This window comes from Columba livia, chromosome 1 (genome assembly GCF_036013475.1).
Source record: "Columba livia isolate bColLiv1 breed racing homer chromosome 1, bColLiv1.pat.W.v2, whole genome shotgun sequence".
NCBI lineage: Eukaryota > Metazoa > Chordata > Aves > Columbiformes > Columbidae > Columba > Columba livia.
The window spans coordinates 211,100,987-211,126,976 of NC_088602.1; the positions used below are offsets into that span (position 1 = coordinate 211,100,987).

Sequence of the window (25,990 nt, forward strand, 5' to 3'; positions counted from 1 at the left end):
CATGGGCGCTGACACCCCAGTATGGGTGTTCACATCCTGACACAGGTGCTGACATCCCAGTATGGGTGTTCACATCCAGACACGGGTGTTGGGACCCCAATGTGGGTGTTCATATCCTGACATGGGTGCTGGGACCCCCACATGGGTGTTCACATCCTGATATGGGTGTTGGGACCCCAATGTGGGTGTTCATATCCTGACATGGGTGCTGACACCCCAACATGGGTGTTCACATCCTGATATGGGTGTTGGGACCCCAATATGGGTGTTCACATCCAGACACAGGTGTTGGGACCCCAATATGGGTGTTCATATCCTGACATGGGTGCTGACACCCCAACATGGGTGTTCACATCCTGATATGGGTGTTGGGACCCCAATGTGGGTGTTCACATCCAGACACAGGTGTTGGGACCCCAATGTGGGTGTTCATATCCTGACATGGGTGCTCATGTCCTGACATGGGTGCTCCCCCCAGGGTGTACTCAGGGTGCCCACAGGCAGCGCCCGGTGCAGGCAGCACAGGCAGCGCAGGGCACAGGCAGGGAGGGCAGGGCAGGCAGCACAGGGCGCAGACAGGGAGGGCAGGGCAGGCAGCACAGGGCGCAGACAGGGAGGGCAGGGCAGGCAGCGCAGGGCACAGGCAGGGAGGGCAGGGCAGGCAGCACAGGGCGCAGACAGGGAGGGCAGGGCAGGCAGCACAGGGTGCAGGCAGGGAGGGCAGGGCAGGCAGCACAAGGTGTAGGCAGGCAGGGCAGGGCAGGCCGCGCAGGGTGCAGGCAGGCAGGGCAGGGCAGGCCGCGCAGGCAGGGGAAGCGGTGCAGGCAGGGCAGTGGTGCAGCTGGTGCAGGCAGGACAGGGAGGCAGGTGATACTCACAGGCAGCACAGGCAGGAGACACCCCCAGGCAGGGCAGGCAGCAGAGGCAGCACAGGCAGGACAGTGGTGCAGGCAGGGCAGGCAGCAATGACATTGCAGGCAGCGCAGGCAGCAGGCAGGACAGTGGTGCAGGCAGGGCAGGCAGCACAGGCAGATGGTGGGGCAGGCACAGTGGTGCAGGCAGCAGGGACATTGCAGGCAGCACAGGCAGGTCAGGCAGCAGGCAGGGCAGCGATACAGGCAGCACAGGCAGGAGGCAGGTGGTGGTGTGAGCATTGCAGGCAGCACCAGCAACACAGGCAGGAGGTGGTGCAGGCAGCAGGTGGTGCAAGGCAGGACAGGCAGCGCAGGCAGCAGGCAGGGCAGCAGTACAGGCAGCACAGGCAGCACAGGCAGCAGGCAGGGCAGTGGTACAGGCAGCACAGGCAGGAGGTGGTGCAGGCAGCACAGGCATTGCAGGCAGGACAGGCAGCAGGCAGGAGGTGGTACAGGCAGCACAGGCAGCAGGTGGTGCAGGCAGGAGGTGGTGCAGGCGGTGCAGGCAGCGCAGGCAGCGGCCCCGCCCGCCCGGTTCACCCGCCCCCGCTGATCCGCCCCCCCCGTCCGGCCCGGCCGGGGCAGCAGCGCCGGGGGCGGCGGCGCCCGCAGGTACCGGGGGCGGGGGGGACAGGGGAGACCGGGGGGACAGGGGGGCGCCCAGGGGGCTGCACCCCTGCGGAGGGGGGGCCGGGGCCGGGGGGGGCGGTGGGAGCTGCCCGGGAACAGCCCGGACGCCTAGGTCCCTCTACCCGGACGCCTGGGTCCACCTGCCCGAACGCCTAGGTTCTCTGCCCGAATGCCTGGGTCCTCTGCCCGGGGGGGATGTCTGAGGGCAGGGGGGATCCCGAGGGACCCCCAGGGTTGGGGGGAACACCCTGGGTGTCCCCAAGGTGGGGGGAGCCCCGGAGGGCCAGAATGGGGACACCCCCACACACACCTCGGTCCCGGGGTGGCAGATGGGGACAGTCCCCCCCCTCCCCCTGGCCTAATTAGCTGCAGCTAATTAGGAAGTAGGAGCAGCACCTGGGCGGGGGGGGGCGCCATATGGTCCCCGCCCCCACAGGCGGGGGGTGGGGCTGGGGGACCCCGTCCCCATGCGGGAGAGGGGGGTGGAGGGGACACGGGGAGGGGGACACGGGGGGGACACGGTGCCGGTATGGCCCATTGCCCCCCCCGCCCCGGGCAGGGGCCGGTGACAACACGAGGGACAGGGGACACCCTGGGGACACCCCGGGGAGAGCGGCACCTAAAGACAGGCGCCTGGGATGCGGACCCCAGGGGAAGGGGGCAGGGATGGGGACCCAGGAGAAGGTGACAAGGGTTGGGACCCAGGGGAAAGGGACCCCAGGGGTGGGGAGAGGGATGGAGACATGGGCATGGGGACCCCAGGGGATGGGGACAGCAATGGGGACACAGTGATGGGGACCTGGGGATGAGAACAGTGATGGGGACAGGAATGGGGTCGAGGGGATGAGGACAGGAATGGGGACAGTGATGTGGATAGGAAAGGGGTCAGCAATGGGGACATGGGGATGGGGACAGCAATGGGGACAGTGACGGCAACCTGGGGATGGGGACATGGTGATGGGGACAGCAATGGGGACCTGGGGATGGGGACAGCAATGGGGACATGGGGATATGGTCCCAGGGGATGGGGACAGTGATGGGGACATGGGGATGGGGACAGCAATGGGGACAGCGACAGGGACAGGGACCTGTGGATGGGGACAGTGGTGGGGACCTGGGGATGGCAGGCATGGGACCATGGCTGATGGGACACAGAGACGGGGGAGCAGGGGACAAGGGACACAGAGCCATGGGTGACATCCTCGCTCCTCCCCAGCTGCAGGCTGCCACCGAGGGCCCTGTCCCTGTCCCCATGGCGTCACCGTCCTGCCCGGCCCTCCTGGCCGCCTGCCTGGTGCTGCAGCTGGCCAGAGGTGAGCAGGGTGGCACTGGGGATACTGGGCACACTGGGGACACCGGGGATGGGGGGAGGCACAGGGCTGGGAGGGACCCGGTGACTGGTGGGGACGGTGACCTGGACCATGGGGACCTCGGCAAGGGGACCCTGGAGGTGGGGACACAGGGGTTGGCACCCGGGAAGGATGGGGACCCAAGGACATGGGGACCCAGGGGACAAGGTCGCCAGGGAATGGGGACACCTGGGGATGGTGATGTAGGGGACAGGGACCTTGGGGGTGGTCACCAGAAGGTGGAGACCTGGAGATGGTGACCAGGGAGTGGAGACACCCAGGGGACCTGGAGATGGTGATGTAGGGGACAGTGACACTGGGGACAGTGTCCAGGGGGTGGAGACCTGGAGATGGTCACCAGGAGGTGACACCCAGGGGCTGAGGACCCTCATGGACCTGGAGATGGTGATGTAGGGGATAGGGACCCTGGGGACAGTGACCAGGGAGTGGAGACACCCAGGGGACCTGGAGATGGTGATGTAGGGGACAGTGACCCTGGGGAAAATGGCCAGGGGGTGGGGACCTGGAGATGGTGGCCCTGGGGATGGTGACGAGGGGGTGGGGACCCCCAGGGCACCTGGGGAGGTGATGTAGGGGACAGGGACCTTGAGGACAATGACCAGGGTGTGGGGACCTGGAGATGGTGACCAGAGAGTGGAGACCCCTGAGGAGCTGGAGATGGTGATGTAGGGGACAGGGACCCTGGGGACAGCGTCCGGGGGCTGGGGACCCCTGTGGCCCTGCACGCCATGGCCAGGGGGTGGCCGGGCGCGTGTCCCTGTCCCTGACCCCATCACCCCGGGTTGGTGGCAGTGTCGCGCGGTGACGGGTGCAGCAGCTTCGGGAACCTGTTCACGGCCATTGCGGAGAACAGCGCCCACGGGAGCCTGGTGGCCCGACTGCCGGGAGGGGACACGGGGGACACGCGGCTCCAGCTCTGCCTGGCCGGCGCCGACGCCACCTGGTTCTACCTGGACGGGCGCAGCGTCCGCCTCAACGTCTCCAACGGCCGCGCCCTGGACCGCGAGGTGATGCCACCACCCTGTCCCCTCCATCGTGGTCATCCACCGTCCCTTGTGTGTCCACCTGCCTCCATCCTCCATCCGTGTCCATCAGTGTCCATCCATGTCCATCTTCTGACTGTTCTTCATCCATCATGTGTCCACCTGCCTCCATCCTCCATCTGTGACCACTGGTGTTCAACCGTGTCCATCCATGTCCGTCTTCTGACTGTCCTTCATCCATCATGTGTTCACCTGCCTCCATTCTCCATCCTCCATCCGTGTCCATCAGTGTCCATCCACGTCCATCTTCTGATCGTCCTTCATCCATCATGTGTCCATCTGCCTCCATCCTCCATCAGTATCAATCCATGTCCATCCGTGTCCATCTCCTGGCCATCCTTCATCCATCATGTGTCCACCTGCCTCCATTCTCCATCCCTGTCCATCAATGTCCATCAGTGTCCATCTTCTGACCGTCCTTCATCCATCCTGTGTCCACCTGCCTCCATCCTCCATCCCTGTCCATCAATGTCCATCCATGTCCATCTTCTGACTGTCCTTCATCCATCATGTGTTCATCTGCCTCCATCCTCCATCCATGTCCACCGATGGCCATCCATATCCATCTTCTGACCATGCTTGGTCCATCACGTGTCCACCTGCCTCCATCCCTGTCCATCAGTGTCCATCCATGTCCATCCATGTCCATCCATGTCCATCTTCTGTCCATCCTTCATCCATTGTGTGTCCACCTGTCTCCATCCTCCATCCATGTCCATCATTTCCATCTTCTGACCATGGCTGGTCCATCATGTATCCACTCCCATCCCCCTGTAACCATCCTCCATCTGTGTCCATCCATGTCCATCCATCCTCCATTCATCTCCCATCCATCCTTCCATCCATCCTCCCTCTGTGTCCATCCATGTGCATCCATGTCCATGCTCTGGCCACTCTTCATCCATTGTGTGTCCACCTTCCTCCATCCTCCATCTGTGCCCATCCTGGGTCCACCCACCTCCATCACCCACCCTTCAATACACCCTTCAATACACCCGCCTCCATCCTACATCTGCCTAGGCCTCCCCTGTCCAACCTCCATCCATCCACGCATCCTTCATCCATCCATCCATCCTGTGTCCATCCGCCATCCATCTTCTGTTGATCTTGTGTCCAACCTCCATCTATCCTGTGTCCATCCACCATCCATCTTCTGTCTATCTTATGTCCAACCTCCATCCATCCTGTGTCCATCCTCCATCCATCTTATATCTTGTGTCCAACCTCCATCCATCCTGTGTCCATCCACCATCCATCTTCTGTCCATCTTGTGTCCAACCTCCATCCATCCTGTCTGCCCTACATCCTGCACCTGCCTCTGTCCATCCTGGCTTCACCTGCAGCCATCTTGTGTCTATCCTCCGTCCATCCTTTATCCACCTTGCATCTGCTTCTGTTCATCTTGTGTCCATCCTCTGCCCATCCTCCATCCCTCATCCATCTACCTGCCTCCATCCATCCATCCATCCATCCATCCATCCACCCTCCATCTGCCTGTGTCCAACCTTGATCCATCCTCCATCCATCCTCCATCCATCCTCCATCCATCCTCGATCCATCCTTGATCCATCCTCCATCCATCCTTGATCCATCATCCATCCATTCTTGATCCATCCGTGACCCATCCTCGGTCCATCCTTGATCCATCCTCAATCTATCCTTGATCCATCCTTCATCTATTCTTGATCCATCCTCCATCCATCCATCCATCCATCCATCCATCCATCCATCCATCTATCCATCCATCCATCCATCCATCCATCCATCCATCCATCCATCCTCGATCTACCCTTGATCCATCCTACATCCATCCTTTATCCTTTATTGATCCATTCTCCTTCCATCCTTGATCCATCCTCAATCCATCCTCCATCCATCCTTGACCCATTTTCCATCCATCCTCCATCCATCCTTGGCCCATCCTTGATCCATCCTCCATTCAGCATCCACCTCGCTCCATCCTGCACCCCCCAGTCTGGGAACCCCCGGGGTTGTCCCCACGGGACATCGTCCCCGCAGTGTCCCCGTACCCTGTCCTTTGCAGGAGCTGGAGTCCCCGGTGCTGATGGTGGCCCTGACATGTGCTGAGGACGGCTTCTCCCCGGTACGGCCACCGCGCCCGCGGGGACACCCCAGGGGGCGCCACCTGCTCCACGGGACACCCCCCATGTCACCCCCTGTGTCACCCCCTGTGTCACCCCTGTGTCCCCTGGCAGGTTGAGTACCGGCTCATCGTACAGGTCCTCAACGAGAACGACAACCAGCCCCACTTCCAGGGGGCCACCGTCCTGACCCACAACGTCAGCGAGGTGGGGACAAGGATGGGGACAGGAGTGGGGACAGGGATGGGGACAGGGGTGGGGACAGAGATGGATAAGTACTGGGGATGGGGACAGAGGTGGGGACAGGGATGGGCATGGACTGGGGATGGAGACAGGGATGGGACAGAGATGGCCATGGATTTGGAAGGGGGATGGAGATGGGGACAGGGACAGGCATGGCCATGGATTGGAGATGGGGACAGAGATGGGGACAGGGGTGGACATGGACTGGGGATGGGGACAGAGGTGGGGACAGGGACAGGAGTGGGGACAGACACGGTCATGGTCATGGTGACAGGGTTGGGACACCCAGTTGGCTTTGGGGACACCAAGGTGTGTTTGAGGATGCTGGGTGGTGATGACGGGTGACAGTGGGTGCTGGTGGGTGATACTGGATGTCAGGGGGTGCCAGTGGATGACAGTTGGTGACAGTGGGTGCCAGTGAGTGATAGTGGATGATAATGGGTGCTGGTGGTGACAATGGGGGCCAGTGGGTGCTGGTGGGTAGCAGTGGGTGACACAGTGACACAGTGTCCCCAGCTGGCGGCCATGCACTCAGTGGTGTTCAGTGGGTGCTGGTGGGTGATGATGGGTGATGGATGGTGACACTGGGTGACAGTGGGTGCTGGTGGGTGATGATAGGTGCCAGCGGGTGACACGGCTGTCCCGGTGTCCCCAGCTGGCAGCCGTGCACTTGGTGGTGTTCAGTGGGTGATGATGGGTGATGATGGTGACATCGGGTGACACAGCTGTCCCGGTGTCCCCAGCTGGCAGCCATGTACTCGGTGGTGTTCAGTGGGTGCTGGTGGGTGATGATGGGTGATGGATGGTGACATCGGGTGACACAGCTGTCCTGGTGTCCCCAGCTGGCAGCCATGCACTCCGTGGTGTTCAGTGGGTGCTGGTGGGTGATGATGGGTGATGGATGGTGACATCGGGTGACACAGCTGTCCCGGTGTCCCCAGCTGGCAGCCGTGCACTCGGTGGTGTTCAGCGCACAGGCGGAGGACGCGGATGGGGACACGCTCATGTACGTCATCGACACGGCCTCGGTGAGCGCGGGGAGGGGACGTGGGGACGGCGGGGGGCGACCCAGCGGCGCTGACCCCCGTGTGTCCCCGCGTGTCCCCCCGTGTCCCCAGCCCGACGCCCGGTTCTTCCGCATCGACCTGCCCAACAGCGGGAAGGTGCTGCTGGCGCGGGCGCTCGACTTCGAGACCCGGCAGCACCTGGAGGTCGTGCTGACCGCAGTGGTGAGTACGGAGTCACCCCATCAACAACCGTGGGGTCACAGTCACAGTCACAGGGTCACAATGTCAGGGGTTGAAGGGCCCTGGAAAGCTCATGCAGTGCAATCCCCCCATGGAGCAGGAACACCCAGATGAGGTTACACAGGAAGGTGTCCAGGTGGGTTGGAATGTCTGCACAGGAGGAGACTCCACAACCCCCTGGGCAGCCTGGGCCAGGCTCTGCCACCCTCACCCCCAACAAGTTGCTTCTCATAGTCAAGTGGAACCTCCTGTGATCCAGTTTGCACCCATTGCCCCTTGTCCTGTCACTGGAGTCCTGCCTGTCCTGCTGTCCCGCTGTCCTGCCTGTCTGGCCCACACAGACCCTTGGCCATGTGCCTGGGGATCTGTCAGACCCACCATGGCCCTTGTACCCACCCCATGGCCCCTCATGGCGCCACATCCACACAACCCCACAGCTGTGGGTGCAGGGATGTCACAGTCACAGTGTGTCCCCGTGTCCCTGTGTCCCCATGTCCCTGCCATCTCCACCCCATGTCCCTGTGTCCCCATGTCCCCATGTCTCCATGTCCCTGTGTCCCCATGTCCCTGCCATCTCCACCCCATGTCCCTGTGTCCCCATGTCCCTGTGTCCCCTTGTCCCTGCCTTCTGCACCCGTGTCCTTGTGTCCCCATGTTCCTGTGTCCCCATGTCCCTGCCATCTCCACCCCATGTCCCTGTGTCCCCATGTCCCTGTGTCCCCTTGTCCCTGCCTTCTGCACCCATGTCCTTGTGTCCCCATGTTCCTGTGTCCCCATGTCCCTGCCATCTTCACCCTATGTCCCCATGTCCCTGTGTCCCCGTGTCCCTGTGTCCCCATGTCCCTGCCATCTCTACCCCATGTCCCTGTGTCCCCATATCCCCATGTCTCCATGTCCCTCTGTCCCCATGCCCCTGCCATCTCCACTCCATGTCCCTGTGTCCCCATGTCCCTGTGTCCCCATGTCCCTGCCACCTCCACCCCATGTCCCTGTGTCCCCATATCCCCATGTCTCCATGTCCCTCTGTCCCCATGTCCCTGCCATCTCCACCCCATGTCCCTGTGTCCCCATGTCCCCATGTCTCCATGTCCCTGTGTCCCCATGTCCCTGCCATCTCCACCCCATGTCCCTGTGTCCCCATGTCCCTGTGTCCCCATGCCCCTGCCATCTCCACCCCATGTCCCTGTGTCCCCGTGTCCCTGTGTCCCCGTGTCCCTGTGTCCCCATGTCCCTGCCATCTCCAACCCATGTCCCTGTGTCGCCATGTCCCTGTGTCCCAGCGCCCCTGTGTCCCCATGTCCCCGTGTCCCCCTGTCCCTATCACCTCCCTGCTGTGTCCCTGCAGCCCCACTGCCATGGCTCTGGGGACATCACGGCCATGCTGTGTCCCCTCTGCCCGTGCCATCTCCGCCCCATGTCCCTGTGTCCCGATGTCCCTGTGTCCCAATGTCCTTATGTCCCTGCCATCTCTGCCCCATGTCCCCATGTCTCTGTGTCCCCATGTCCCTGTCATCTCCTCCCCATGTCCCTGTGTCCCCCATGTCCCCACATCCCTGCCACCTCTCCTCCATGTCCCCGTGTCCCCATGTCCCTCTGTCCCCACGTCCCTGCCACCTCCCCGCCGTGGCCGCATGTCCCATGTCCCTGTGTCCCACTGTCCCTGCAGCTCCGGTACCATGGGTCTGGGGGCCTCAGGCCCGTCCCGTGTCCCCTGTGTCCCCCATGAACCCCCACGCAGCTGTGACACAGGGACAGCGCACATGTGTGGGTGTGAGGTGTCCGGTGTCCCCCACGTGGCCCGATCCCTGCTGTCCCCACTAATTGGGGGTGACGTGATCCTGTCACCCCCCCGCACCTGCCCTCAATCCCCCTCATTTCCCTAATGGGTGCCCAGAGGGGGGCACTCAACCCCCACCCTGGTGTCCCCATGTCCCCCCTGCAGCTGGTGACGTTCCCCCCACTCTGGTGTCCCCATGTCCCCACCTGCAGCTGGTGACGTTCCCCCCACTCTGGTGTCCCCATGTCCCACCTGCAGCTGGTGATGTTCCCCCCACTCTGGTGTCCCCATGTCCCCACCTGCAGCTGGTGACGTTCCCCCCACTCTGGTGTCCCCATGTCCCCACCTGCAGCTGGTGACGTTCCCCCCACTCTGGTGTCCCCATGTCCCACCTGCAGCTGGTGATGTCCCCCCCACTCTGGTGTCCCCATGTCCCACCTGCAGCTGGTGACGTTCCCCCCACTCTGGTGTCCCCATGTCCCACCTGCAGCTGGCCCTGGGTGGTGTCCCCCCCACCCCGGTGTCCCCACCTGCAGTTGGCCCTTGGTGACATTCCCATCACCCCCTGTCCCCACGTCCCCCCCTTCTCCGAGCTGCCCACCTAGTCCTGGCCCGGGGGTCCATGTCCTGGGGGTCCCTGTGCCCTGGAGGGGTCCTTGTCCCACTGGGGTTCTTGTCCCCAGGGGGTCCCTGTTCCATGAGGGTCCTTGTCCCTATGGGGGTCCCTATCCCCTGGGGGTCCCTGTCTCCTGAGGGTCCTTGTCCCTGTGGGGTTCCCTGTCCCTTGTGGATCCCTGTCCTCTGGAGGTCCCTGTGCCACGGTGGTCCCTGTACTGGGGTTCCTTGTGCCCTGGAGGTCTTTGTCCCCTGAGGGTTCTTGTCCCCAGGGGGTTCCTGTCCCATGGGGTTCCCTGTCCCATGATGGTCCTTGTCCCCAGGAGCTGCCTGTCCCATCGGTTTCCCTGTCCCTTGTGGGTCACTGTCCCCTGGGGGTCCCCATCCCCTAGGAGTCCTTATCCCCTATGGGTCCCTGTCCCCTGGGGGTCTCTGTCCCAGGGGGTTCCCTGTCACATTGGGGTCCCTATGCCTGGAGGTCCTTGTCACCTGGAGATCCTTGTCCCATTGGGGTCCCTATGCCTGGAGGTCCTTGTCACCTGGAGATCCTTGTCCCATTGGGGTCCCTATGCCTGGAGGTCCTTGTCACCTGGAGATCCTTGTCCCATTGGGGTCCCTATGCCTGGAGGTCCTTGTCACCTGGAGATCCTTGTCCCATTGGGGTCCCTGTGCCCGTGGGTCCCTGTCCCCGGGTGTCCCGGCCCCAGGGGTCCCCGTGCCATCCGTCCGTCCATCCGTGTCCCCATGTCGCAGGAGATGAACACCCGGGAGCGGTTCAACGCGTCCGCCCGCGTGCGCGTCAACGTGCTGGACGGGGACGACCAGTACCCCCAGTTCCTGCCCTGCACCCCCCGCAGCCACCTCGGCGTCACCATCTGCACCAGCCCCGTCTACACCGCCAACGTCACTGAGGGACAGCTGCAGGTGGGACATGGGACATGGGGGGTGACACCAGCTGCAGGTGGGACATGGGATGCGGGGGGTGACACCCAGGGACAGCTGCAGGTGGGGACATGGGACACGGTCGGTGACACCCAGGGACAGCTGCAGGTGGGGACATGGGACACGGGGGGTGACACCCAGGGACAGCTGCAGGTGGGGACATGGGACACGGGGGGTGACACCCAGGACAGCTGCAGGTGGGGACATGGGATACGGGGGGTGACACCCAGGACAGCTGCAGGTGGGGACATGGGATACGGGGGGGTATCACCAGCTGCACGTGGGGATATGGGGACATGGTGGCGGGATGTCACCAGCTGCATGTGGGGACACAGGGACATGGTGGGGGATGTCACCAGCTGCAGGTGGGGATATGGGGACACGGGGGGGATGTCACCAGCTGCAGGTGGGGACATGGGACACAGGGAGGTGTCAACAGCTGCAGGTGGGGACATGGGACACGGTGGGAGGTCACCAGCTGCACGTGGGGACATGGGGACTTGGTGGGGGGATGTCACCAGCTGCATGTGGGGACATGGGACATGAGGGGGTATCACCAGCTGCATGTGGGGACATGGGGACACGGGGTGGGGGGATCTCACCAGCTGCAGATGGGGACATGGGGACGTGGGGTGTGGGGATGTCACCAGCTGCAGGTGGGGACATGGGGTCATTGCAGGGGGATGTCACAAGCTGCAGGTGGGGACACAGGGACATGGGATGGGGGGATGTCACCAGTTGCAGGTGGGGACATGGGGACATGGGGGGGTGTCCGGGGTGTCCCCACGGGCTGAGCTGTTGTGTCCCCCCCAGGGGGGTCCCCTGAACTTCAGCCCCAGCTCCGTGTACGCCGAGGACGGGGACAGGGGGCTCAGGGCGCCCATCACCTACTCACTGCTGGCAGGTACGGACACACGGACATGGACACACAGACAGGGATACACGGACAGGGACACGGGGGGATGGGGACACACGGACACACGGACAGGGACACGGGGGGACGCGGACACACGGACATGGGGGGACAGGGACACGGGGACACATGGACAGGGACATGGACACAGGGACAGGGACACACAGACATGGACACAGGGTCACCAGGGGACAGGAACACATGGACAGGGACACATGGACACAGGGACACACGGACACAGGGGGACAGGGACACACAGACATAGCTGGGCAGGGACACACAAATGTAGACACACAGACGGGGTGGGCAGGGACACACGGACACAGGGGGACAGGGACACATGGACTCAGGTGGACAGGGACACATGGACATAGGAGGGCAGGGACACACAGACAGAGACACAGACAGGGGTGAGCAGGGACATATGGACATGGACACACGGAGATGGGTGTGTAGGGACACACAGACAGGGACACGTGTACATGGGTGGGCAGGGACACAGGGGGACAGGGACACACATGTGGGGACAGGGACACATGGACAGAGACAGACAGGGACACGGACATGAGTGGAGAAGGACACACAGACACAGGTGGGCCAGGACACGCAGACACGAATGGACAAGGACACACAGACAGGGACACAGGGACACGGGGGGACAGGGACACACAGACATGGAGGGACAGGGATATCTGGGGAAAGGGACACATGGACACAGGAGGGCAGGGACACACAGACAGAGACACACAGACAGGGGTGAGCAGGGACATATGGACATGGACACACCGACATGAGTGGACAAGGGCACAAGGACACATGGACATGGGTGGACACACAGACAGGGACACATGGACATGGGTGGGCCGGGACACACGGACACGAGTGGACAAGGACACATGGACACATGGGGGGGTCGGTTCCACAATCCAATTCCCAGGATCCAATGGGCCCCGCGGGTGCAAATTGAATAAAGGGATTGGGGGGGGTGGTTAATCTCCCCCCATTACTGGGGGGGCTGCAGGGTGACCTGGGGGGGGTCACACCCAAGGGTGCTCCACCACCTGAGGGGTCACGCCCCCACATTGGTGCTCACAGGGTTAATAACCCCCCCCAAAAATAGTGGGGTGCAGGGGGGACATTGGGAGTTTCCCACAATGCCCTGCGGTGGGGGGTGCGTTGGGGACCCCAGGGGTGTGTGGGGGTCCCTGTGTCACCCCCGTGTCCCCCCCAGGGCGGGAGAGCAGCCGGTTCCACATCGACAACGTGACTGGGGCCATCACACTGCTGCGGGCCGTGGAGAGCAGCCGCAACACCCCCGCCATCAGCCTCAGCGTCATGGTACCGGGACACGGGGACATGGGGACACGGGGACATGGGGGGTGTCTGGGGTGAAGGATGCTGGGGAGGTGGGGGGGCGTGGGGAAGTGAGGGTGCCCGGGGAGATGGGGGGACCTGGGGATGTGGGGGATGTCTGGGGTGAAGGATGCTGGGGAGATGGGGGGGACGTGGGAGATGGGGGGACCTGGGGATACAGAGGGACCCAGGGGGATTGGGGATATGGGGGTCCTCAGGGATATGGGGGGACCCAGGGGGATGGGGGTACCTGGGGAGATGGGGGGGATTTGGGATATGGGGGATGCTGGGGTGAAGGATGCTGGGAGATGGGGGGACCCAGGGAGATGGGGGGACCTGGGGATATGGGGGACACAGGGAGATGGGGATACCTGGAGAGATGGGGGGGATTGGGAATACAGGGGTGCCTGGGGATTTGGGGGGACCCAGGGGGATGGGGATACCTGGGGAGATGGGGCGATTGGGGATACAGGGGTGCCTGGGGATATGGGGGGACCCAGGGGGATGGGGATACCTGGGGAGATGGGGCGATTGGGGATACAGGGGTGCCTGGGGATTTGGGGGGGACCCAGGGGGATGTGGGATATCCAGGGTGAAGGAGGCTGGGGAGGTGGGGTGACATGGGGAGATGGGGGTACCCAGGGAGATAGGGGATGTCTGGGGTGAAGGATGCTGGGGAGATGGGGGGGACGTGGGAGATGGGGGTACCTGGGGATATGGAGGGACCCAGGGGGATGGGGGGATTGGGGATATGGGGGTGACCGGGGATATGGGGGGACCCAGGGGGATGGGGGTACCTGGGGAGATGGGGGGGATTTAGGATATGGGGGATGCTGGGGTGAAGGATGCTGGGGAGATGGGGGGACCCAGGGAGATGGGGGGACCTGGGGATATGGGGGACACAGGGAGATGGGGATACCTGGGGAGATGGGGGGTACCCAGAGAGATTGGGTGACACGTGGAGATGGGGGGACACAGGGAGATGGAGATACCTGGGGAGATGGGGGGAAACATGGAGATGGGGATACCCGGGGAGATGGGGATACCCGGGGAGATGGGGGTAGCCAGGGAGATGGGGGGGATTGAGGATATGGGGGTGCCTGGGGATATGGGGGGACCCAGGGGGATGGGGATACCTGGAGAGATGGGGGAGATTTGGGGTATGGGGGATGCTGGGGTGAAGGATGCTGAGGAGATGGGGGGACCCAGGGAGATGGGGGGACACAAGGAGATGAGATGGGGATACCTGGGGAGATGGGGGTACCCAGAGAGATGGGGGGACACATGGAGATGTGGGACATGGGGAGATGGGGATACCTGGGGAGATGGGGGATGCTGGGGTGAAGGGTGCTGGGGAGAGGGGGGTAGCCATGGAGATGGGGGAATTGGGGATATGGGGGTGCCCGGGGATATGGGGGGCCCAGGGGATGTGGGATATCCAGGGTGAAGGATGCTGGGGAGGTGGGGGGATGTGGGGATATGGGGGTACCCAGGGAGATGGGGGAACCTGGGGAGACGGGGAATGTCTGGGGTGAAGGATGCCGGGGAGATGGGGGGACCCAGAGCAAGGGGGGGACACGGGTGCCCCCGGTGAAGGGTACACAGGGAGACGGGGGTGCCTGTGGTGGGGGTGTCGGGGGACACGGGGGGCACCCAGGGAGGGGAAGGATACCTGGGGACATGGGGGCACCCAGTGCCACACCCCTGGTGCATTTGGGTACGTCACCCCTCCGGGTGCACTTGGGGTGTCACCCGGGTGCAGCAGTGATGTCACCCCTCCGGGTGCATTTGGGGTGTCACCCCTGGTGCACTTGGGGTGTCACCTGGGTGCATTGGGGGATGTCACCCCGGGTGTATTTGGGGTGTCACCCGGGTGCATTGGGGGGTGTCACCCGGGTGCATTGGTGGGGATGTCACCCAGGTGCATTGGGGGGGTGTCACCCGAGTGCATTGGGGGTGTCACCCAGGCGCATTTGGGGTGTCACCCCAGCGCATTGGGGTGTCACCCGGGTGCATTGGGGCTGTCACCCAGGTGCATTGGGGGTTGTCACCCGGGTGTATTTGGGGTGTCACCCGGGTGCATTGGTGGCGATGTCACCCAAGTGCATTGGGGGTGTCACGCGGGTGCATTGGGGGTGTCACCCGAGTGCATTTGGGATGTCACCCGGGTGCATTTGGGGTGTCACCCGGGTGCATTGGGGGTGTCACCCCTAGTGCATTGGGGGATGTCACGCGGGTGCATTGGGGGGTGTCACCCGGGTGCATTGGGGATGTCACCCGGGTGCATTGGGGTTGTCACCCGGGTGCATTGGGGTGTCACCCGGGTGCATTGGGGATGTCACCCGGGTGCATTGGGGGTGTCACCCGGGTGCATTGGGGTGTCACCCGGGTGCATTGGGGATGTCACCCGGGTGCATTGGGGGTGTCACCCGGGTGCATTGGTGGGTGTCACCCGGGTGCATTGGTGGGGATGTCACCCGGGTATTTGGGGTGTCACCCGGGTGCATTGGTGGCGATGTCACCCGGGCGCATTGGGGGTGTCACCCGGGTGCATTGGGGGTGTCACCCGGGTGCATTGGGGGTGTCACCCAGGTGCATTGGGGGTGTCACTCGGGTGCATTGGGGGGTGTCACCCAAGTGCATTGGGGGTGTCACCCGGGCGCATTGGGGTGTCCCGGCTGTCCCGCAGGCGGCGCAGGTGAATGACGCCAGCAAGTTCGCGGTGACGCAGGCGCTGGTGCGCGTGCTCGCCCCCAACCGCCACCCCCCGCGCTTCCCGCGCGCGTCCTACCGCGCCTTCGTGCCCGCCGGCACCCGCGAGGCGGCGCTGCTGCTCACCTTCGGCGGCCGCGTGCTGGCCCTGCGCGCGCACGACCCCGACTTCCCCGGGGTGAGGGGCGGGGGGCGGGGCCTGGGACAGGGGGCGGGGCCTGGGACAGGGGGCGGGGCCTGGGACAGGGGGCGGGGCCTGGGTTGTGGGCAGGGATGTGGGGAGGGATGCAGGAGGGATGCAGGGAAGGATGCAGGCAGGGATGCAGGGAGAGATGCAGGCAGGGATGCAGGCAGGGATGCAGGGAGAGATGCAGGCAGGGATGCAGGCAGGGATGCAGGCAACGACGCAGGAGGGATGCAGGCAGGGATGCAAGGAGTGGGCAGGGGTGCGCACAAAGATGCAGGCAGGAGATGTGGGAAAGGGCTGCAGGCAGGGGCGCAGGCAGCGGCGTGGGAAAATTATACAGGATGGGGACGCAGGCAGGGGATATGGACAGGGCACGAGGACACGAGTGCAGGCAGGGGATGCGGGCAGGGCTGCAGGCAGGAATGCGGGCGGGGGTGTGGAAAGGGATGCAGGCAAGGGTCTGGGAAAATGATACGGGACGGGGATGCGGGCAGGGACGAGGGCAGGGGATGAAGGCAGAGATGTGGGCAGGGGTGCAGGCAGGGGGTGGGAAAACGACATGGGATGGGGTTCAGGCAGAGACGTGGGCAGGGATGCAGGCAGGGATGTGGGCAAAGATGCAGGTAGGAAATGTGGTCAGGGATGCAGGCAGGGGTGTGGGCAGGGGACATGGCCAGGAATGCGGGCAGGGGGGTGGGCAGGGGTACAGGCAGGTCTGCAGGCAGGGGCACGGGAAAAGTATATGGGATGGGGATGTGGGCAGGGATGTAGGCAGGGATGTGGGAAAAGGACGCAGGCAGGGTGCAGGCAGGGTGCAGGCAGGGATGTGGGAAAAGGATGCAGGCAGGGACACAGGCAGGGTGCAGGCAGGGACACAGGCAGGTGCAGGCAGGGACACAGGCAGGTGCAGGCAGGTGCAGGCAGGGACACAGGCAGGGACACAGGCAGGTGCAGGCAGGGACACTGGCAAGGACACAGGCAGGGTGCAGGCAGGGATGCAGGCAGGGACGCAGGCAGGGACACAGGCAAGTGCAGGCAGGGGCACAGGCAGGTGCAGGCAGGGACACAGGCAGGTGCAGGCAGGGACACAGGCAGGTGCAGGCAGGGACAGAGGCAGGGACACAGGCAGGTTCCAGCAGGTTCAGGCCAGTCCCCGCTGCCCCCGCAGGGTGTGAACCCCCAGGTGCGGTACAGCCTGTGCCCCGGCAGCTCCCCCGGCCCCCCCGGGCCCCCCCAGCCCCAGCTCTTCCAGGTGATGCCCAACGGGCTCCTGGTGGCCCAGAGCCACCGGCTGCACCCGGCACAGAGATACCGGCTGCAGGTGGGCACAGGGGGGCGGGGGCACCTTGGGGGGCACCAGGAGGTCGTCAGGGGTGGGGGGCATTGGGGATGGGGGGGGGCTGGGGGACACTGGGTGTTACAGGGGCCTGGGGGCACCACGGGGTTGGGGGGCACCAGGGGGACTGTGGGACATTAGGGGTGTTGGGGAGAACTGGGGGACACCAGAGGTGGGGGCATTGGGGATGTTGGGGGGCACTGGAGCTTGGGGGCATTGACAATGTTGGGGGGCACTGGGGGCCAGAGAGCACCATGGAGCTGGGGGGCACCAGGGGGGCTGTAGGACATCAGGGGTGTTGGGGACACTGGGGACTGGGGGGCATTGGGGATGTTGGGGGACACTGGGGACTGGGGGGCACCAGGGGCTGAGAGGGTATTTGGGATGTTGGGGGGCTGGGGGCTGTGAGACACTGGGTGTTACAGGGGCCTTTGGGGCACCACAGGTTGGGGGGCACCAGGGGGGCTGTGGGACATTAGGGGGGTTGGGGGACACCGCGGGGCACCGGGGGTGGGGGGTAGTGGGGATGTTTGGGGGCACTGGGGATGGGGATGGCACCAAGGGGCACCGGGGCTTGGGGGCATTGGCAATGTTGGGGGGCACTGGGGGCCAGAGAGCACCATGGGGTTGGGGGACACCATGGGGGCTGTGGGACATCAGGGGTGTTGGGAGGAACTGGGGGACACTGGGGACTGGGGGGCATTGGGGATGTTGGGGAACAGTTGGGACTGGGGGGCACTGGGGGCTGAGGGGGTATTTGGGATGTTGGGGGTCACGGGGGGCTGGGGGGTGTTGGGCATCGGGGGGCTGGGGGACACTAGGTGTTACAGGGGCCTGGGCGGCACCACGGGGTTGGGGGGCACCAGGGGGGCTGTGGGACATTAGGGGTGTTGGGGGACACCGGGAAGCACCAGGAGTGGGGGGCACTGGGGATGCTGGGGGGCACTGGGGACTGGGGGGCACCAGGGGCTGAGGGGGTATTTGGGATGCTGGGGTGCACCGGGGGGACATTTGTGGGGCACTGGGGACACCCATGGGGCAGGGACCACCCAGGGGACACAGCTGCACCCACCCCCCCTGGGGGGGACCAGGTGTCCGGGTGGGGCCAGGGGGGGTGCAGTTGGGACCCTGTGTATGTGTACCCTGTGTCCCCCCCGTGTCTCCCCGGGTGGGAGGATCCGTGTGTGTCCCCCATGTCCCCCACTGTTTCCCCCCGTGTCCTCCCGAGAGGGAGGGTCCTCGTGTCCCCCAGTGTTTCCCCCCGTGTCCCCCTGGGTGGGAGGGTCCATGTGTCCCCCGGGTGGGAGGGTCCCCATTTCCCCCCATGTCCCCCGGTGTCACTGCGCAACCTCCCTGGTGAGAAAGTCCGTGTGTCCCCCCCTGTATCCCCCACCGTGTCCCCCAGGTGTCACTGCATGTCTCCCCGGGTGGGAGGGTCCCTGTGTCCCCTCGTGTCCCCCATGTCCCCCGGTGTCACCGCATGTCCCCTGTGTCCCCCTGTGTCCCGCCATGTCCCCCCGTGTCCCCCGTGTCCCCTGGTGTCACTGCGTGTCCCCCGTGTCCCCCCGGGTAGGAGGGTCCGTGTGTCCCCCCGTGTCCCCCATGTCCCCTGGTGTCACCACGTGTCCCCCTGTGTCCCCCCGTGTCCCCTCGTGTCCCCTGATGTCACCACGTGTCCCCCCGGGTGGGAGGGTCCGTGTGTCCCCCCATGTCCCCCGTGTCCCCCCGTGTCCCCGGTGTCACCACGTGTCCCCCGTGTCCCCCCTGGTGGGAGGGTCCCTGTGTCCCCCGTGTCCCCCTGTGTCCCCCGTGTCCCCCTGTGTCCCCCGTGTCCCCCGTGTCCCGGTGTCACCGTGTGTCCCCAGGTGCTGGCGCGGGACGAGGAGTCGGGGGAGACGTCGAACACCACGGTGGAGCTGGAGGTTCTGTGGCCGGGACAGGCGGGTACGGGGGGGCTGGGTGACCCCCGGGACCAGGACCCCCCCTCCGCTTCCCTCCCGCCCCACGGAATTGGGACCCCCCCGAATCCCCTCCTGCCCCATGGCACAGTGACCCACCCGCCCCACAACACTGTGACCCCACCACGTCCCCTTTGTCCCGCGGCAACATGACCCCCCCAAGGTCCCCCGGCCCCACAGCACCAGGACCCCCCCAGGTCCCCTCTTGCCCCACAGCAACATGAACCCACCCCCTCCTCCATAGCACTGAGGACCCCCCCCAAGTCCCCTTTTGCCCCGTGACAATGGGACCCCCCCCCAGGGACTGAGACCCCCCAAATGCCCTCCTGCCCAAAATCACCATGCCCCACTCCCTCAGCCCCCCTGCGTCGGAACCCCCATTACCGGTGTCTCCCCCCCCCGACGTTTCTGTGTCCCTGCAGCCTTGTGCTGGGGAAGGGATTTGGGTGCTGGGGTGGTCCCTGTGTTGGGGGGGGGCCCTGGATGGTCCCATGGGGGGCATACAAGTTCGGGGAGGGCCTATGGGGTCTCCAGGGGGGTCTGGGTGCTGATGGGGGGGATCTATGGGGGGCCTGGGAGCTGTCGGAGTCCACCCCAGGCCCCGCCCTGGGACTGAGACCCCCCAAATTCCCTCGTGCCCCAGTTCACCGGGACCCCCCGGGACCAAGACCCCCCAGATCCCCTTTTGCCCCATGACAATGGGACCCACCCAGGGACTGAGACCCCTAAATCCCCTTGTGCCCCAGTGCAGCGGGACCCCCCTGGGACTGAGACCCCCAAATCCCCTCCTGCCCCATGACACTGGGACAACCCTGGGATCAAGACCCCCCCCAAATCCCCTTTTGTCCTATGACAATGGGACCCCCCAACTGGGGACCGAGACCCCCAAATCCCCTTGTGCCCCAGTGCACCGGGACCCCCCTGGGACTGAGAACCGCAAATCCCCTCCTGCCCCATGACAATGGGACCCCCACCAGGGACTGAGACCCCTAAATCCCTTTGTGCCCCAGTGCACTGGGACCCCCCTGGGACCAAGACCCCCCAAATCCCCTCCTGCCCCAGTGCACCAGGACCCCCCTGGGATCAAGACCCCCCCCCAAATCCCCTTCTGCCCCAGGACAATGGGACGCCCCCCAGGGACCGAGACCTCTAAATCCCCTTGTGCCCCAGTGCACCGGGACCCCCCTGGGACTGAGACCCCCCAAATCCCCTCCTGCCCCATGACAATCGGACCCCCCGAGGGACCGAGACCCCTAAATCCCCTTGTGCCCCAGTGCAGTGGGACGCCCCTGGGACTGAGACCCCCAGATCCCCTCCAGCCCAAAATCACCATGACACCCAGCACCGGAACCCCCATTACCCGTGTCCCCTGACCCCTGGGTGTCCCCACAGCGCCGCGGGACCCATCGGAGGCCACCCCAGGCCCCCTCCGGCACTGAGACCCCCCAAATCCCCTCCTGCCCCGTGGCACTGGGACCCCGCTGGGATCAAGACCCCCCAAATCCCCTCCTGCCCCATGACACTGGGACCCCCCCGGGACCAAGACCCCCCAAATCCCCTCCAGCCCACAATCACCCTGACCCCCCCCAGCACCGGAACCCCCATTACCTGTGTCCCCTGACCCCTGGGTGTCCCCGCAGCTCCGCGGGACCCGTCGGAGGCCGCCCCGGGCCCCCCCCTGGGCGCGGGGGCGCTGGCGGGGGCGCTGGGGGCGCTGGGGCTGCTGGGGGGCGCCGTGCTGTTCCTCACCCTGCGCGCCCTGCGGCGGCGGCAGCGCAGACAGGAGAGCGCCCACCGCGCCGCCCTGGCCGCCGAGAAGCACCCCAACGTGGTAGGGCACCCCCGAAACCCCCCCGCGCCCCCCGGAGTCAGCTGACACCCCGAAACCCCCCCAAGCCCCCTCCGGATCCCAAAGCTCCCCTAGGACCTCTCAGACACCCCCAAAACTCCCCTGAACCCCCTGCATCCCCAAACCCCATCCAGATCCCCAACCCACTCCCGAGACCGCTCAGACACCCCAAAAGCCCCTGAGCACCCCTAGAATGCTCAGACACCCCAAAACCCCCCAGCATCCCTGCGAATGTTCAGACACCCCGAAAACCCCCCTGTGCCCCCAAACCCCCTCCTAATCCCAAAGCTCCCCTAGGACCTCTCAGACACCCCCAAAACTCCCCTGAACCCCCTGCATCCCCAAACCCCATCCAGATACCCAACCCACTCCCGGGACTGCTCAGACACCCCAAAACCCCCTGAGCACCCCTAGAATGCTCAGACACCCTAAAATCCTCTGAACACCTCCTGGGAACGCTCAGACACGCCAAAACCGCCCTGCACCCCCGGGAATGCTCTGACACCCCGAAACCCCCCCTGCACCCCCAAACCCCCTCCGGATCTCAAACCTCCCCTAGGACCTCTCAGGCACCCCCAAAACTCCCCCGAACTCCCAAACCCCATCCAGATCCCAAATCCCCCCCTCGGACTGCTCAGACACCCCAAAATCCTCTGAACACCCCCAGGAATGCTCTGACACCCCAAAACCCCTCTGCACCTCTGGAAATGCTCTGACACCCCCAACTCCCCCCGCACCCCGAAACAGCTCTCGGGACAGCCCAGGCACCCCCACACCCTCCCCGAACCCACATCATCCCACTGCACCCCCAAATCCCACACTGGACCCTCCAGCCCCCCCAAACACCCCAACCCCCACACCCTGGACCTCCCAGCCCTCCCCTGCACCCCTAAATCTCGCCCCAGCCCCCCCCGGACTCCCCAGCCTCCCCTGCACCCCCAAATCCCCCGCAGACCCCCAGCCCACCCTGGACCCCGCCCAGTGCCAGAACTCCTGGGTCCACAGCTCACTGGGGGGTTGTAAGGGGGGTGGGGGGTCCCCCAAATCTTGGGGGGGGGGCTGGGAAAAGGACCCCCCCACAGCCGTGCCTCAGTTTCCCCGTCTGACACCTCCCTCCCCCCACAGAGCCTGAGGTGGTTCCAGCCGGTGAGTGCGGGGGGGGTGACCCCCCCCGGGTGTGGGGCTGCCATGAGCCCCCCCAAATAAAGGGTGCTGGGGGGGGTCTTTGTGCTGGGGGGGGTCCCATGAGTGGTCCTATGGGGGATATCCGAGTTCTGGGGGGTCCTATGGGGGAGTCCCTGTGCTGGGGGGGGTCCCATGGGGGGGGTCCCTGTTCTGGGAGGGGGCGGTTGGGTACTGGGTGGGAGTCCCATGGGGTCCCATGGGTGGTCCCATGGGGGGCATCCAAGTTCTGGGGGGGCCCATGGGGGTCCCCGGGAAGGTCTGGGTGCCAATGCGGGGGGGGCTATGGGGGGTCCTTGTGCTGGGATGATCCTATCGGGGGGTCCGTGTGCTGAGAGGGCAGATCTGGGTGCTGGGGGGGTGTCCCATGGGGGACATCTGAGTTCTGGGGGGGCCCATGGCAGGTCCCAGGGGGTCTGGGTGCTGATGGGGGGGACTATGGGTGTTCTGGGTGCCAGGGGTCCCATGGGGGGATCCTTATGCTGGGGGGCAGTCCCGTGTGGGATCCTTGTGCTGGGGCGGGATCCCATGGGGTGGTCTATTTGTTGGGAAGGGGTCCCATGGGAGGTCCCATGGGGGTCATCTGAGTTCTGGGGGGGCCCATGGGGGTCCCCGGGGGGGTCTGGGTGCTGATGGGAGGGCCTATGGGGGGCCTGGGTGCCGGGGCTCCCATGGGGGGTCCTTGTGCTGGGGTGATCCTACCGGGGGTCCCTGTGCTGGGGGTGGGGGGGACTGGGTGCCGGGGGTCCCATGGGGGGGTCCTTTTGCCGGGGGGGTGGGGTCCCATGGGGTCCCGTGGGTGGTCCCATGATGGGCATCCAAGTTCTGGGGGGGGCCATGGGGGGGCCCATGGGGGGGCCCGGAGGGATTTTGGGTGCTGGGGGAGGGGCTATGGGGGGTCTGGGTGCCGGGGGTCCCATGGGGTGGTCCCTGTGTTGGGGGGAGTCCCATGGGGTCCCATGGCTGGTCCCATAGAGGGTATCTGAGTTCTGGGGGGACCCAGAGGGGTCTGGGTGCTGATGTGGTGGGGGCCTATGGGAAGTCCCATGTGGGGTCCTTGTGCTGGGGGAGGGATTTGGGTGCTGGGGGGGGGTCCTGTGGGGTGGTCTCTGTGTTGGAGGGGGTCCCATGGGTGGTCCCATGGGGGCATACAAGTTCTGGGGGGGCCCATGGGGGTCCCCAGCGGGGTCTGGGTGCTGATGGGGGGGCCGATGGGGGGCCTGGGTGCTGGGGGTCCCATGGGGGGTCCTTGTGCTGGGGTGGTCCTATGGGAGTGGGGGTCCCTGTGCTGGGGGGGGTCTGTGTGCTGCGGGTCCCATGGGGGGTCCCCCCGCTGACCCCTGTGCCCCCCCGCAGGTCCCCACCGGCAAATCGTCCCCAACGCCCCCCAGCCTCTATTACCCCAACGAGGGCTACAGCGAGGCGGGGGGTGGGGAGGGGCCCCCCCCAGCCCTTCCGCCCCCACCTCCCCCAGCCCCCCAACCCTCCCCCAGCCCCCCCCCCAAACCTCAGGCCAACTCCGTGGGGCGGCCGGGAGGGGGCTCCCCAGGTGGGGGGTCCCCAAAAGACTCCCCGCCCCCCCCTCAAGCCCCCAGTCCCCCCCAACCCCCCAGCCCCCCCGGCGAGGTTTTGGGGGGTTATGGGGAGCTGGGGGGGGGCAGCCCCTTGGCGGGGGGGGGGCGGCGGGGGGGGCCCCCGGGGGGGCTGCCAGCGCTGGAGGAGGAGAGCGAGGACAGTGGGGAGGAGGGGCCGGGGGGGGACCCCGCGGGGGGGAATGCACACCCCGCGCTGGGGGGGGACCCCAGGGTGCCCCCCACCCTGCTGCAGCTGCTGGAGGATTCCATCGAGTGCTGAGGGGGGGACGCAGCGGCTGCTGGGGGGGCTGCAATAAAGAGCTGGAGCGGCACTGCGGGCTCCTTGGGGTACGGGGGGGAGTGGGAGGCACTGGGATGCACTGGGAGGCACTGGTGGGGACACTGGGATGCACTGGGATGCATTGGGAGGGCACTGGAAGGCACTGGTGGGGACACTGGGATGTACTGGGAGTGTTAGAGCCACCAGCCCTGGTCCCCTGTGGGGACACTGGGGTGGCACTGGGAAGCACTGGGGATCACAGCGCGGGCACTGGGATGCACTGGGGAGGCACTGGTGAGGGCACTGGTATATACTGGGAGGCACTGGGAGGCACTGGTGGGGGCACTGGGATGTACTGGAAGGCACTGGTGCGGACACTGGGCGGCACTGGGAGGTGCTGGGATGCATTGGGAGGGCACTGGAAGGCACTGGTGGGGACACTGGGATGTACTGGGAGGGTTAAAGCCACCAGCCCCAGTCCCCTGTGGGGACACTGGGGTGGCACTGGGATGCACTGGGAAGCAGTGGGAAGCACTGGGAATCATGGGGGGGTGCACTGGGGGGGGGGGTTACAGCCGCCAGGCCCCCTCCACTGTGTGGGCATTGGAAGGCACTAGGAGGCACTGGGATGCACTGGGAGGGCACTGGGAGGCACTGGTGAAGACACTGGGATGCACTGGGAGGGCACTGGGAGGCACTGGTGGAGACACTGGGGGGCATTGGGATGGTTAGCGCAACCAGTCCCAGTCCCCTGTGGGGACACTGGGGTGGCACTGGGAGGTACTGGGAAGCACTGGGAGGCACTGGGGAGAACCGGGGGGGACTGGGAGGCACTGGGGGAAAATACGGGGCATGGGGTAGGCACTGGGAGGCTTAGAGGCACCAGACCAGCTCACACTGGGAGGGCACTGGGAGGCACTGGGGGGGACTAGGATGCGCGAGCGTGAACTGGGAGGTACTGGGATACACTGGGAAGCACTGAGGTGGCACTGGGAGGCACTGGGGAGAACTGTGGGGGGACTGGGAGGCACTGGTATACACTGGAAGGCACTGGGAAACACTGGGAAGCACTGGGGAGAACTCGGAGGGACTGGGAGGCATTGGGAGGGTTAGAGCCACCAGACCAGCTCACACTGGGGGGGACTAGGATGCAGTGAGGGGGAACTGGGAGGCACTGGGATACACTGGGAAGCACTGAGGGGTCACTATGGGGGCACTGGTGGGGGCACTGGGAGGTACTGGGCGGGGACTAGGATGTAGTGAGCGGGAACTGGGAGGCACTGGGATACACTGGGAAGCACTGAGGGGTCACTATGGAGGCACTGGGGAGGCACTGGTGGGGGCACTGGGAGGTACTGGGAGAGGCAGAGCCACCAGCCCTGGTCCCCTGTGGGGACACTGGGGAGGAACTGGGATGCACTGGGATGAACTGGGGAGGGCACTGGGATGCACTGCGATGAACTGGGGAGGGCACTGGGGTGAACTGGGCATCACTGGGACGCACTGCGATGAACTGGGGAGGGCACTGGGATGCACTGGGTTGCACTGGGGATCACGGGGGGACACTGGGAGGCAGTGGCGAGGGCACTGGGATGAACTGGCGAGGGCACTGGAATGCACTGGGTTGAACTGCGGAGGGCACTGGGATGAACTGGGATGAACTGCGCAGTTTCAGCCCCTCCCACCATGGCCCCGCCCCCACGTGGCGTTTCCCGCGCTCCCGACCCAGTGGCCACGCCCCCGGCGGGGCGGTGCTGTCCTGG

At 65.3% G+C, this 25,990-nt stretch overlaps 1 protein-coding gene across 2 annotated transcripts; it reads left to right on the top strand.

Annotated features, from left to right (window-relative positions):
- Positions 1 to 641: 641 nt before the first annotated feature.
- LOC110360066 (cadherin-related family member 5-like) lies at positions 642 to 24,273 on the top strand. 2 transcript variants are annotated; one of them, XM_065049402.1, is made up of 16 exons: positions 642 to 1,526; positions 2,761 to 2,857; positions 3,707 to 3,921; positions 6,002 to 6,061; positions 6,174 to 6,266; positions 7,244 to 7,330; positions 7,421 to 7,531; positions 10,695 to 10,865; positions 11,697 to 11,787; positions 13,028 to 13,134; positions 15,839 to 16,039; positions 17,217 to 17,369; positions 19,250 to 19,328; positions 20,983 to 21,173; positions 22,317 to 22,337; positions 23,730 to 24,273. In XM_065049402.1, exons 1-16 carry the CDS (start codon positions 966 to 968, stop codon positions 24,225 to 24,227), a joined length of 2,736 nt encoding a protein of 911 aa, XP_064905474.1. In that variant the 5' UTR covers positions 642 to 965; the 3' UTR covers positions 24,228 to 24,273. The 2 variants fall into 2 exon arrangements, with proteins under 2 accessions (XP_064905474.1, XP_064905475.1); XM_065049403.1 differs by having other exon boundaries at positions 20,983 to 21,170.
- Positions 24,274 to 25,990: the final 1,717 nt, after the last annotated feature.